The sequence below is a fragment of the Dipodomys ordii genome, unplaced genomic scaffold (genome assembly GCF_000151885.1).
Source record: "Dipodomys ordii isolate 6190 unplaced genomic scaffold, Dord_2.0 Scaffold45, whole genome shotgun sequence".
Classification (NCBI taxonomy): Eukaryota; Metazoa; Chordata; class Mammalia; order Rodentia; family Heteromyidae; genus Dipodomys; species Dipodomys ordii.
In genome coordinates this window covers 9,891,975-9,906,154 of record NW_012267261.1, presented here as the reverse complement: position 1 = coordinate 9,906,154, position 14,180 = coordinate 9,891,975, and the positions used below count along the sequence as shown (strand labels likewise).

Here is a 14,180-nt window from a genome sequence, read left to right as displayed (position 1 = left end):
ACCTTGAGCGATACTTGTGGAGAAGGGTTACAGAGGTAAAGAGATACCAATTTCCTCACTAACCATTCTCTTATTCAAAAAGGTGGAAATGGGAGTTATAGCCATGAATATACATCTTGATCCAAGAGATTCAATACAACTATTTTTTTAATGGAAAATTTAGGTCTTCGATGTTTCTAAATTGATTTGTTATAGACTCAGATGTTCTCTGTTCTGGGAAGCTATCCCTTGTAAGGTAGGAGAAGCCTGGAAATGAAATGACTTGACCACAATCTCCTGGGGAGTTGGTGAGCAAGCCAGAGCTGGAATCAGCCCATTCCTCACCTTTCTGGCTTGTACACACATTTTGTCTCTGCATTCTCTTCCACTGAACACATGGAAATGAGTGACCTTTGCAGACATCCAGGCTTCCATGGGTAATAATTACATACAAAGAGGTAGCAAGTTTAGGCCCAGGGAACATTTGCAGTTGTCATGAAGAAGCAGTCATCTGGGAGAATCCTGTTCCTAGTACTATATCACATGAGACCATTTAGGCCTCAAAGCAGGTCTTTTTCTCTCTGCCTGAGACATGTGTAACCTCTTTGGAGCATTACCTCTAGGGAAGGTCAACTTTGACTGACATCATGCCCCGCCACTGGTGAGCCTCTCTGTGTACCAAGTGCAGATTGTGGCATCGGTGAAATGGGATCGGGCCCATGGCATTCTGTGAGGAGCCCTTTCTGGAGGTGGACAGTTCCACAGCCCTTTCCACTCTTGCTTGTCTTCAAATCACTTTTGCATTGCCTCCATTTTGCTTGGGCTCTGTCCAACTTTCCCTTGCTCTGTAGTCTAGCAGGGACCTGATGCCAGAGCAATCCAAACATTCTAACACTAGCACATAACTCACCTTCTCATTTGCATATCTAAATAGCCATTTAACAGAGAATTCAGGGAAGGTCACTTCTGGGCCACTGAGATATTCAAGAAAGTATATGGAGTAGAGTGAGGGCTTTTTATCACAACTTCCAAGGGCTTCAGGCATTAAAGATCTTCATTAATTTTATTGATTCTTTTGTCAATAAGGAAGAGAAACAAGAATTTATTTTAAAATGAGGTTGAGAGACAAAATTTTAAAGAACAAAAACTACAGACTGAGAATCTTCTAAATTTCTGAAGTGGAACAGGGGGTGGAGGCAGGGAGGGAAGCTCTATCTTCTTTCCCTTCTTGCCCTTAATAATAATTAAAGAAAAAATGCTGACGAAGTGCCTGTGCCATGAGGCTAGCTGTGGCTAGTGGACTAAGAATGGTTCACACAACACACATATCGACCCAGCCTGAAATGAATCCTCTGCGCTAGAGATTGAAGTATGATGCTTTTCTCCTTTCTTTATTATCAGTGTAGAGAGACACAAATGGCCTGAGTAATTCAAGCCAGAGAATAATCATCAAATCATGCACGTTTGCCTTGGGAAGGTGATGTTTTTATGCCTTGGTGTGAGTTGTTACAGCCCTCTGATGTCTCGCTCTGGATCTCCATGCATACATCTCGTGGGATTAGAACACATCGCTTTGAAACTCAAAAGCTGTCAAACTCAGCACATCTAAAAGGAAACTCACTCTCTAACCACCTACTCCCAACCTCTTACTCTCATCTTTAGGCAGCACCTGTGGTGGCTCCTTCAATTATATGAACCAAAGAGGCTGTGCCAGAACCTGCTATTGTTTTTCCTTGCCTTCCCAAATAATGGAGAGTCCTCCATTTTACTTCTAGAAGCTCTCAAATCTGCCTACTTCTCAGACTATACTGATATTCTCTAATCTGGGTCTCCAGACTCTTAGTCTCATGAGATTTACTATCCTACCCTCCTAAGTATTCCTCTCAACCCAACCCTGCCTCCTCTCCATGCTCCATGGCTCCCAGAGCTACTCACACTTTACTGCTCAGCCTGGGACCTCACACTTACCTCTCACTACTTCCAAGGCCAGTGTATGGTCTACATTCCCAGAAGTCATGTGCCTCACCAGCCATACTTCAAAGCTAGGTTCCTGAAGCATAGCCGAAGTACCTTCAGTGCCTGAAACACACTAGGCTGCTTGTCAGCGCCCATCATCTCCACCTTTGTCTGGAATATACAATTCCCTGGTCTTCACTTGGCTCATTACTACCTGCATCAAGGCTCAGCATAGAGGGGTCAACTTCTCTTCTTCCTTCCCCATTCCCTCAAGGATGGCTGAAGGACTGTTCTCTGTGCTCTCTCAATAGTGCAGGTTGGTATACATTATATCCATAGGCTACTGTTTTGTTTGTTTAATTTTAATTTTGATCAAGCTGTGACCAGGTTGTGCTGAAATTGGATTTGGGTCCATTTCAGATTTCCACATTGGCCTTAAGCTGTCTAATCTCAAGAGCCATGTTTTATTCATTTTTGCTTCTCTGTGCCTGGCACATTGTGGTTGCCCCATAAATGCTGCTGGAATGTAATCAAAGGAGAGTTTGCTCTTCTGTGTTGATGGAAAAGCTGTCACAGAACGCTGATGTAGACTTTGCTTCTCCTGGCCTGCTCCTGTGCTTCAGTTTCTCCTTCTTCTACCCTGCAACTGGCCCCAGCTTTTCCACAGCAGCACTTATTGCACCTTTCCTGGCTATACCACTTGGCTTTTCTGGACAAAAAATATTATCTTAAATTGAGATGAATCATACAGATCATCTCTTGGCTCAGATACCCATATAGTCCAGAGACATGGTGAGGTAAGGCTCAGAGTGCTGCCTGTTTACTAACTCCACCCCTCCCACTGGCCTCACCCCCAAGCTGCCAGCAGATGTCTGCAGAAATGTGAGGTCAGCAACACATAGGATAATATCATAGGATGTTACAGGGCATCTAAAAAACCAGGGTTCTATATCTCAGAGGTTTCTAGCAAACTTCCCTTCATATTTTGTCAGGATGAATCATATCACATTCTTATTTCTGAGACAATCCCAATGGCGGGGAAAGGACTATGTACTGGTTGGCTGGAGTCCTGAGAGCTAGGACCTCCAGAGCCAGGGTTCTAATCACCTTCTCTCCGAGAGTGCAGGCCTAAATGCAGTATGGGAACTGGACAACTTGACAGCACTGGCACTAAAGCAAGCATTGGGGCCTTTTAAAGGATCTTTTAAGGTTCTTATGAAGTGAGGGCAGGTACCGACAGAGAGTGAACAACTTCTTCTGTCTTCCCACTCTTCCACTCATTTTCTCTTTTTCCCTTAGTCTTTATACATACATACACAGAGGCTGTATGTGCAGGTTTTTTGGTTTCATTTTGTTTCATTTTGCCTGCAGTATTGGGGTCTGATATCAGAGTGTCATGCTTGCTAGACAGGCATTTTACCACTTGAGCCACACACTTGAGCCCTTTTTTGCTTTAGTTATTTTTCAGATAAGATCTCACATTTTTACACAGGGCAGGCCTCAGATCACGATCCTCCTATCTATGCTTCTCTATAGCTGAGACCACAGGCATGTACCACCACACCCCCTTTGCTGGCTGAGATGGAACCTCAATAACTTTTCCTCAGACTGGCCTCGAACCACCATACTCTCCTGTTATCTACTTGCTAAGTAGCTGGGCTTACAAGTATGAGCCATAGCATCCAGTCTGCATGTGGGTCTTCATGAAGATGAAGGAATGATGTCTGCTTCTCCTGGGCATGAGCAAGAAGGCTTTTTTCTTTCCTTCAGTCATTCTGAATGTTTTATCCTGTTGGATATACCACTCTTCTGATTCCTGTGCACTTGCTTGTCTTGTCCCCTCTAGATGTTTGACTGGATAAGCCACAACAAGGAGTTGTTTCTCCAGAGCCACACAGAGATCGGAGTCAGCTACCAGCATGCCCTTGACCTCCAGACTCAGCACAATCACTTCGCCATGAACTCCATGGTAAGTGGGGAGACTTCAACACCCTTGCCTCCAGGCATGGGGCAGGAAGCCCCATGGGATGAGGAGATAGGCCTAAGGAAGAAGGAAGAGCTCCTAACAGGCTCACTCTTTAGCAGTCCATTTGCCAAAAAAAAGAAAAAAGACATGCAGGACATCTGGCCAGCCAGTCATTCCTACAGCAGACTATGGTCCCGCTTTATGCCACGAAAGGAATGTGCTTGGGTTGTGGGAAGCATTAGCTCAGCACAAGACTTGAGGAAGGGCTAGTCATGAGTTCCACTCCACTGCCTTCTCTGACATTTTTTGGTCCCCAACATAAGTGAGTCACTGAGCTGGGATAGAGAAGGGCCTCAAGCTGAGGCATGGTGGGGAGGGTTGAGTGACTTGGGGCTGTTTACAATGGGAAGAGGAACCATATGGGACACATGATTGCTGCTTTTAAATATTTGAAGGGCTGCTTTGGAGAGAAGGGAGTAGAATTGTGTTATGTTGGTCTTGGCGGCAGAGGTATCCAGGAATGAAGAGAAGAAGTATGTGGCTTGCAGGAAGGGATGGAACTCATAGGAGTGAGCTCCCATGACAAGGAATGTTCTAGCAGATGCTGAAGTCAGAGAAGGCTATTTACTAGCTGTGCAACTGTAGGGAATTTACCTCCCTTGTGCTTCAGTTTCTCCATCTGTAAAGTATAAATAATAGTAGCTATCTTATAAGGTTGTTTGAAGATTCAGTGAGTTAACTGCAAAGCTGTTGGAACTGTGCCTGGCACATGGTTAAGTCCTCAGTGAATGCTGGTGTTATGATACTAATTAGGGTGTATGAGTCTACCAGATGACTTGTATGAGCCCTCATAACTTAATACTTGGGGGTGCTGTTTCTTTCTACATGTTTCCCCCCAAGGGTTTCTTCTGAAATCATTCTGGCTCCTTAAACCCATTGCATTCTAAATGCTCCTCAATACACTTCTTTCCCTGCCCTCTGAAAACTCTTTCTTCTTGCACTGTTGGTCCAATGGAATAGCTTCACCTTTTCCACATATCTGAGCAATAGAAACATCTGATCATCTTTATTATAATGATGTTAAGAGTGGGTATGTGTTAGAAAACCAGAAACCTTGAGGATCACAAAGGCCAAGAAGATAATTTCGTTTTTTAAAATTTGTTTATTGTTATTATAAAGGTGATGTACAAATGGTTTATAGTTTCATGAGCCAGGTAAAGAGTACTTTTCTTTTTGGACAGTTTTACCCCTTTCCTCACTCTTTCCCAGTTTTTTTCCTCCCATCCTAGCCACAAGTTGTATAGTTCATTTTCAACATAGTGTCTAGTGCATTAGTTCATCCTTTGTCCCTCCATTTCTGTGCTTCCCCAAACACTCCCAAAGACTTATAAATGAACATAGAGCTCAAAAAGGAAAGAAAACAAAAACAGCAATAAAAGAAACAAAACTCCTGTTTTCGTTTGCTGGGGTTCATTTTGATAACTATTATTTTGTATGATCTGATGCAAATAAGCATTGTGCCTTTCTTTTAATAATTTCATATTTGGACAGCTTGTTTTAAATATACTTCTCACTGGACTTAACACACTGAAGATGATATCATTCTGGCTTCAGATTGTTTAGTGTTTAGTTGAAAAGATAAAATCCCAGACACTCATGGTGTAGCTTGATATATGTAAGGTCAGAGATAAAGCTGAGTTGACTAAGAATATTAAAATCTCAGCAGTTAAAACAAAACAATCTACAGAGGTTAGTTTCTTCCTTCTACCACATACCAATGACCAGCTGGTGGGAGATGTACTCATCATAGATACAGGGGCTGAGAAAATGGAGCAGTTACCATCTCAGATGCTGCCAGTTGCTTTGGCAGGCAATCATGAAGCCAGGCATATGCTGACTCTGAGATCTTCTTCCACCTAGAAATGAATGGCACATTCTCTCCCATTCCATTGGCCATTCATTGCTCATCATCTACTACATCTGACCTCAAGTGATAAGGGTCATGTTGGCAGAGAGAGAGGCAGAATATCCTTTAATAGAGGATTACCAAAGGCTGTCAGGTGTACAACACATTTGGAGGTTTGCACAGAAAGATCTATGGCTGTTGAAAAGGTTGTGATTCAGAGTAGGGAAATCAACATGATTGTGTGGTCAGTTCTGGCCACAACACCATCTTATGTCTTCATCTAAATGTAAGCTCATTCCTTTCCAACTAGTGTCCTATAATTATTTCTCACCACCGGCTCACTTTAGTCATAGAGAAGCAAAGCAATTGATCACAAGTGATTAAGAATGTGAACTCAAATCTAGTCAAGTTTCATTATCTGTGTGCCTTATATATTTCCCCTGATAAGTTTCACAGATTCTGAGCTGGAATCTTTACGTCATCCAACCTCCTGGCTATAAGGCAGACAAACTCATTTTAATAAGCAACAAAGACAAACATAACTAGAGAGGAGAGGTGAGTCTGCCACTGAGCATCCTCCCAAACAATGCACTACAAAGAGAAATGGGAAAAGCCTGTGGCTTTGAAATTTCTGCATTACTGCTTTCCTCTGTTGTTAGTGTGAGGAATTGAGAGTTAATGGCACATGGAAAACTTTTGCTCTGACAGACTTACTGTTGAAGTCTCCATTTTTAGGGCAAAAATTAGGGAATTATTTTTCTGGAACTGGCAAGCAAGAGAAGATATTTAATACCCAATAGTTAATTAATGTTCCACCTATCCTTCTCCTGGCCCCCTCCACTGGAATGGACCAGCACTCTGAGGCCTCTTTAGCCTGTTTAGGCTGGATCTCCTTTCCTGTGCAGGGTGAGGGAAGGGAATTCCAGGGTTGTTTGATCAAATTGCCTGGACACCTGTGCTCCCTAAACACAGCTTTTGCTAACTGGGAAGTTTCTGAGTTTGTTATTAAAAAGGAACTTCCTACAAAATGGGGGGGAGGGGGGAGGGGAAGGATGGTAACATCCCAAACAGGTGACAGGAAGGAATTACAAGCTCCTGACCTGAGTGGTGAACAATGCTGCCAAGAAACAAATGAATGAGAATGTGAGCAGCTATTACTAGAGGCCAAAGACTGGTCTGGAAAAGTGGGAATGTGGATGGTTCTAAGCAATCCCTCTCTGTCCTTGGAAATTATACGTACCTACAAACATCCACACATCTGTACAGGAAAATGTACATGTAGCATTGTCTATTTCAATTTATAGGTGAATCCTATTTTTGAATCCTATTTTACCTCTGCAGTACATTAGTGATTTATTATTTTATGGGGAGGTCACAGACTCCTTTGAAATCAAGTAAGAGAAATGTATGCATGAACAAAGTTTTAGCTATACTCATTTTCAAAAGATACAAGGGAATTCTAGAGCCTATCGGTCACTCTCCACAATTTAAGATCTCAAGAAGCTCATGATTTTTTTTTTACTCATTGGTCAAATAATTAAGGATAAGACATTGTATTGGCTGCTGGGCATATCGTATTCATTAAAACAGAGATGGTTATGACCCATATGGAGGTAGATATTAATGTATAATCCCACAAGTAAATATATAATTACAAACCAATAGTCTTTGGTTGAAAGACGGAATGCTCTAACAGGGAGCCCTTTGAGATGATAAAGAGGGATAAGGTACATTTTCAAACAATCAGCACAGGTACTGATTATCTGTATGTGAATTAACCCTATGCACCCAAGAAATAGTAATTCCAGTAAATCCTAAATATATAAATTTGTTAATTAAAATGATCAGCTCATAACTTACCTATTTCTTTATTTTAATTTTCCAATGTCTAGTATTTATATCCCAGTTACAAACCTAGCTCCAGCTAAGGTAAAAATTATTGAATGCATGAAAATCTAATACTAATACTAAACTAAGACTAATGTGATATTTTCTAAGAAAATACCACAGGTGTGTGCCTTAAGTAACTGAAATTTATTCTGTCACAGTTCTGGATGCTCAAAGCCCAGGATCAAAGTGCTAGCAGATTTGGTTTCTCTGGAGACCTTCCTTTGTGTCTTGCAGATGCTGTTTATCCACTGTGCCCTCATATGGCCTTCCCATTTCAGAGTCATACCCCTGATGTGTCCTAATCTCTTCACTTTGTAAGGATATCAATCTGACTGGTTAAGGACCGGCCATAATGCCTTTATTATAATTTAATTACTTCCTTAAAGGCCCTGTCTCCAAATACAAGCACTTTCTGAGGGGCTGAGGGTTAGAGCGTCAGCCCAGGGGTGTGTTTGTGTACACACACCTGCACATGTGCAATGTTTTTAATAACACAAAGAAATAATTTCACAACATTAAAATCATTAAAGGAAAATCAGAAATTTCCTAAGTTTTATGTATGCATTGGTACCAATAAAACTACCAATTATCAGCACACAGACTGCAGGAAGGATTTCCCCCTCAATTCGTATATACACACATCTGGAAGACAAAAGCTAAAATGCATTGATCTTTAGAATTTGTTATAACATAATTTTTACAGTTCCTGAAGGGGAATAATATTCCTGTATGGGAATAATAATAACAACAACAATAATCATAATACCATGTCCTGAACCCAATAGAAAAATATCCCCTGGCTGAGATAGCCAGGTTTCCTGAGTTCTCTGAGGCCTTTGTCTTGCTCAGTTCTGCCTTCTGCTGTGGAAATGTTTTTCATAAATTCTTCCCAAATGTTGCCTTCCCTCCCACTGGGAGTACAGACAGCTGGAAGCAAGTTGGATCTGAGTATACATAGAACAGTCCTGTAGCTACCAGTGTTCCTGTTCTTTCTGAAAAAGACACTCACAGGAGTTCTTACAAAAATAAAACACTGTATTTACAATTTTAATTCACTAGTTCTCTGGGATTGCTAATGGCTTCTATCTAGGGTTCTAAAATATGAAATAATATTTATTTTCTATTATTATGACTCAAGGATTCATATTAGTGATAACAGTGTACAGTGGGGCAGTAGGGATCCTTTCCTCTGTGGCTTGCTTGATAGTGCTTTAATCCTATTAATTCACTCACCAGTGGTGTATATTGTCACTTAACAGTGTACAAATCAGACCAATTGCACCAAAGACTTTGATATTCTGCCTTTGTTTTGAAAGAAGATTACAAAAGGATGCCAAGTGAAAGCCATATCCAGTACAAGACAAAAAAAGATTCTGAGGCAAATGGCTTCCTTTCCCTACTATGAAGTATTGCTGCAGGGGTTCCCTTTCATTATTGATTCTTGGCAGCTCCTAATCATGATTTCATACTACTTCCTATAAGGACAGAATTTACCATAAACAAACTCACTTTCTGTCTCTCTGTCTCTGTCTCTCTCCTTTCATTTTCATTCTCTAACTTGTGATTATAATGGGTTTTTGAAAGTACTGGGATTTGAACTCAGACATTCTAACTTTCTAGGCAAGTGCTCTACCACATGAGCCATGCCTCCAGCCCCTATGATATTTTAAGTAGCCTGTTTTGGACCATGCTATATAGCTGTACAGGCCCCCAGTAGACGTAGAATCTTAAGGAAGATAAGAAGGAGAAGGAGGAGGAATAGTTTTATCTGGTATGCATTTGCCTTTTTAGTATAGTTCTTTTTCAAAGAATGATAGGTAGAACTTCTAAAAAAATTGTAAAGTTCATTTTTTGACATAGCTTCTTGTATATCTCATTGTTGCAGTGGGTCAATCTGTATCCCTATTTAAACAATTTGTTTTAAAAACAGATTTCTTTCTCACTTTCTTTCTGATATTTCACAGTCAAGGAAAAATCTCTGGCATGGGCATGGAGAGTAAAGCTCTAGGAATCTGCATTTTTAAACTTAGCCCCAGTGATTAACATGAATATTAAAGTTAGAGAATTATTGTTCTGTAGAGATACAGTAGTCATGCCCTAAAATAAAACAGTATAGGTTCTGAAAGGCAGTTCACCCCCAGTCCAACAGTGTGAGGAACTCTGTAGACTTACTCTCCCGTGAAACTAGTAAAAATTATTTTAAAATGGCCACTTACAGGCCTTGGAGATAATCCCAAGTGCACACAGAAAATGAAGAAACTTTTTTTTTTCAACACATCTTCTAATACTTGAAGTGTGTCAATGATATATAAACAAACACCTCTTTCTCTTTCTCTCTGCCCTGGTCTGGTAGGATGGAAACTTCCCTCCAAACTGTTACAAACCAAGAGCCCAGGATCTCCTTTCCCACAACTCCCAACTGAAGGACTATCTTCCTAGGCAAAGCATTTCTTATCCTGCCCTTAGCCACTTGTTACTAAGTCTGGATGAGTATGCCCTAGAGATGGGAGCTCCTTCTTCTGCCCACCCTTACTCAAGGAACAGCAACCCCACCACTAGTGCTATGTTCTCTGAGAATAGTAAGTCCCAATTTATTCTTGCTAAAATGGAAGCAAGTGAAGCTAAAATGGAGGCAAGTGAAGAAGGCTAATCACTCCATTCCACTAAGAGTTTAGCTCTTAAAGTAGGGGTATCACTCAGGAAAGCATCCTCCCCACCCCAGATTTAAAGCCATGACTCAAAAGACTTTGCTTAAAAAAAAGAGCTCCAAGTCTAATTACTAATTACAGCAGAGACTGGAGAAGTTTAAGGCAACAGCTCTCTCAAAAAACGTCCATAGATTGAAGATAGATTGAAGATATAGGTTACATTTTAGGCTGTTAGATTGCTGGAGAGAACTGGGGGGAAATGATAAAGGGAGTTCTTTATAGTAAAAGTACGTGACCCCAGACCATAACTTAAACACTAACAGTAAAAATTGGTAAAGACAGTTATGTAACTATAAAAGGCAAAATAAGTGCATAGGTTCTGCCTTCTTAACTAATTTCAGAAGCAATTGTACAAAATAATATGTATATAATTACTGTTCATCCTGTTACATATAGAAATGTATTATATTTACAAGTAATAGCACAAAGTAGGTGGATGAGGAAGAAGCAATATTAGACAAAGGAAATATCTCCAGATAGTCACTAGACTTCAGAGGAAAAAATGAAAATATCCAGAAATTATAAATAAGGAGATTAGTAAATGCTATAATATGCACTGAATTTCTTTCTTGTCTCAGCTTCTTTAAGAGACATAACATTATTAAAAATAACAATTATAACAACATTGACTTTGGAATACTTATGGACATATAGAAGGACAAAGTCATACACATGAGGAAAAGAATAAAGCTCCTCAGAGGCAACTTTTTAATGTTTACTGCAATGAATTTAGTATTCATTTGAAGCTGATTCTGATAAGATGTGTATCTTAAGCACTAGAGTAGCAGTTTTAAGAATAACTTTTTTAAAAATAGTGAAACACCTGGCTTTTACTCTTGTAATCCTAGCAAATTAGAAGGCTGAGGTCTGAGATCTGAGGATCGTGGTACCAAGCCATCCTGGGAAGGAAAGTTTAGAGACTCTTATCCCCAATTAACCAACAAAAAAGCCGGAGTGGAGATTTGGCTTAAGCAATAGAGTGTTAGCCTTGAGCAAAAAACCTCAGGAACAGTACCCAGATCCTGAGTTTAGGACTCTCCAAATGTAATGAAAAACTCAATCCTGAAGATATAAAAAACATTACATTAGAAAATAGGCACTTGGGGCTGGGAAGGTGACTCAGTGGTAGAGCGCTTGCCTTGCATGCATGAGGCCCTGGGTTCAATTCCCCAGCACCATATAAGCAAAAAGAAAAAAAAAAGCTGGAAGTGGCATTGTGGCTCAAGTGGTAGAGTGCTAGCCTTGAGCTGAAGAGTTGAGGGACAGCACCCAGGCCCAGAGTTCAGGCCCCATGACCGGACCCACAAAAAGAAAATAGGCACTTGGTGCAAAAGAAAGAAACCTAGGAGGAATAAAGGCATAGAAAAAGACATGTGATGCATAGTAAAAGTAAAGTGGCAAACATAAATACAACTATGTCAATAATGACATAAATGTGAGAACATTAAACAGGTGGACATTGTCAGAGAGGATTAAAAAGCTAACTGTTTGCTTTCTACAAGAGGCCCTTTAGATCCTGACTAAATATACAAGGATGCAAAATATCCAACTTGTCTCTTGAGTAATTTCCTTTGTCCTACACACCCCCTACAAAGGCACTGGCAAGCACATTACATTTCTATATATTATAGGTCCAACAATACATTTTATAATATTGTTTTGTATAATTGTTTTTGAAAGAAAGGAGAAGAAATTTGTAAACAGCAGCCACAAAAAAACCAGAGTGGCAATACTAACAGCACACTTTTAAGTGGGCTTTTAATATTTTTAAAAAGCTATTTTTAAGAGGTACTTTATTAAGTGATAAAAGGGCCACTGTATCAGAAAGATATATCATATGTGTGTGTGTGTGTGTGTGTGTGTGTGTGTACCAAATATATGAAACAAAAACTGACAGACATGAAGGCAGAAATATTTTAATAATAATAGTTGAAGACTTCAGTACCACAGTAATGGACAGAAGGACTTAATAGAAGAACAAGAAGGAAATAGAAGATTTAAAATAAACTGTAACAGGTCTGGGAAGGTGGCTCAGTGGTAGAATGCTTGCCTTGCATGCATGAGGCCCTGGGTTCAATTTCTCAGCACTACATAAGCAGAAAAAGTCTAAAGTGGCACTGTGGCTCAAGTGGTAGAGTGCTAGCCTTGAGCTAAAGAGCTGAGGGATGGCACCCAGGCCCAGAGTTGTAACACTTCACAATAACAATAATAGTTTATACATTTTCCTTAAGAGCCTGAAACATGGTTCAGGGCAGACCATATGTTAAGAGTAAACATTGGTAAAGATAGATATATAACTATAAAAGGCAAGGTAAGTGCATGGGTTCTGTCCTTTCTTTTAACTAATTTCAGAAGCAAAATAATATGCATATAATTACTGTTCATCCTGTTACATATAGAAATGCATTATAATTACAAGTAATAGCACAAAGGAGGTGGATAGGGAAGAAACAATAAATAATAAACAATAGAAAGAATAAAAAAGAAACAATAAAGCAAACCTCAGTAAAATGAAATTTATTATCAAATTCACAGCCAGCATTATATTTAATGGCAAATAATTGGATGTTCCTCCCTAAGAAAAGAAGCAAGGCAAGAACATGCTTACTGCGTCTATTTAATATAGGAGAAGATAATAAGGGTAATTATTCAGGACAAAGAAATTTTAAAAGAGAAGTAAAAACATTATCTACTGACATGATCACATATATGGAAAATCCTAAGGTAACCAGTAAAATAACCATTAGAACTATGAAGTTAGGTAAAATTGTAAAATACAAAATCACAATATAAAAATTAACTGTATCCTGATACTTTTACAATGAACAATCTGAAAGTTGAACTAAGAAAACCACTCTACTTATAATAGAATCAAAATGATTAAAATACTGACATAGGAACTAGTGGCTCATGCCTATAATCTTAGCTACTCAAAAGGGTGAGATCTGAGGATCACAGTTTGAAACCAGCTAGGACAGGAAAATCCATGTTCTTTGTTTTTGTTTTTGTTTTTGTTTTTTAGTGTACTATGTGATTTTTTTTTGTTTCTTTTGTATGTTCTTCCTCCTATGGTATATCTCCTGTTGTTACTATATTTGATTTTGGTACCCTGCATCTTGTATACACATTTATCTAATTTGGGGAGTGTAAGGGGAATAACAAAATGCTGAAATAAGGACACAGGATGATCCAGTGCAACAATGAGACTCACAAGACTCTATGTTGGAAATGCACTTTATAACTTAGAGCGGGAGAGGGGGGAGGTGATGGAAGAGTGGGAGAAGTAGGGGAGGGAAGGGATAATAGGAGAAAAACAAAGGAGGGGCTAACAATGCTTGACAAGAAATATACTCATCACCTTACTAATGTAACTGTAAACCCTCTGTTCAGCATCTTTACAATAAAATAAAAATAAAAAAGAACTAAGTTAGATTCCCCTACTATAACCAAATTTAAAGTAGGTAAATTTACTTAATCAAAACTAAAGAATAGCTGAGGGCTGCTGGCTCACACCTGTAATCCTAGCTACTCAGGAAGCTGAGCTCTGAGGATCATGGTTCAAAGCCAGCCTGGGCAGAAAAGTCCAAGAAACTCTTTTTTTTTTTAAATACATGTTTTTTTAAATTGTGAAAATACTGTACAGAGGGGTTACAATTACATGGGCAAGATAATGAGTACATTTTCCAAGAAACTCTTATCTCCACTAAACCACCAGAAAACTGGAAGTGGTGCTGTGGCTCAACTGGTAGAACACTACTACCCTTGAGCTGAAGAG

General features: G+C 39.6%; 1 protein-coding gene across 4 annotated transcripts in view; it reads left to right on the top strand.

The window, feature by feature from the left end:
- The window catches only part of Kalrn (kalirin, RhoGEF kinase), a 531,501-nt gene that overhangs the window by 190,972 nt on the left and 326,349 nt on the right, over window positions 1–14,180 (top strand). For all 4 annotated transcript variants that reach the window (XM_013019466.1, XM_013019467.1, XM_013019468.1 and 1 more), the window contains exon 6: window positions 3,782–3,904. In XM_013019466.1, coding sequence (XP_012874920.1) covers window positions 3,782–3,904 — 123 coding nt within the window. The remainder of the gene's footprint in view (window positions 1–3,781; window positions 3,905–14,180) is intronic.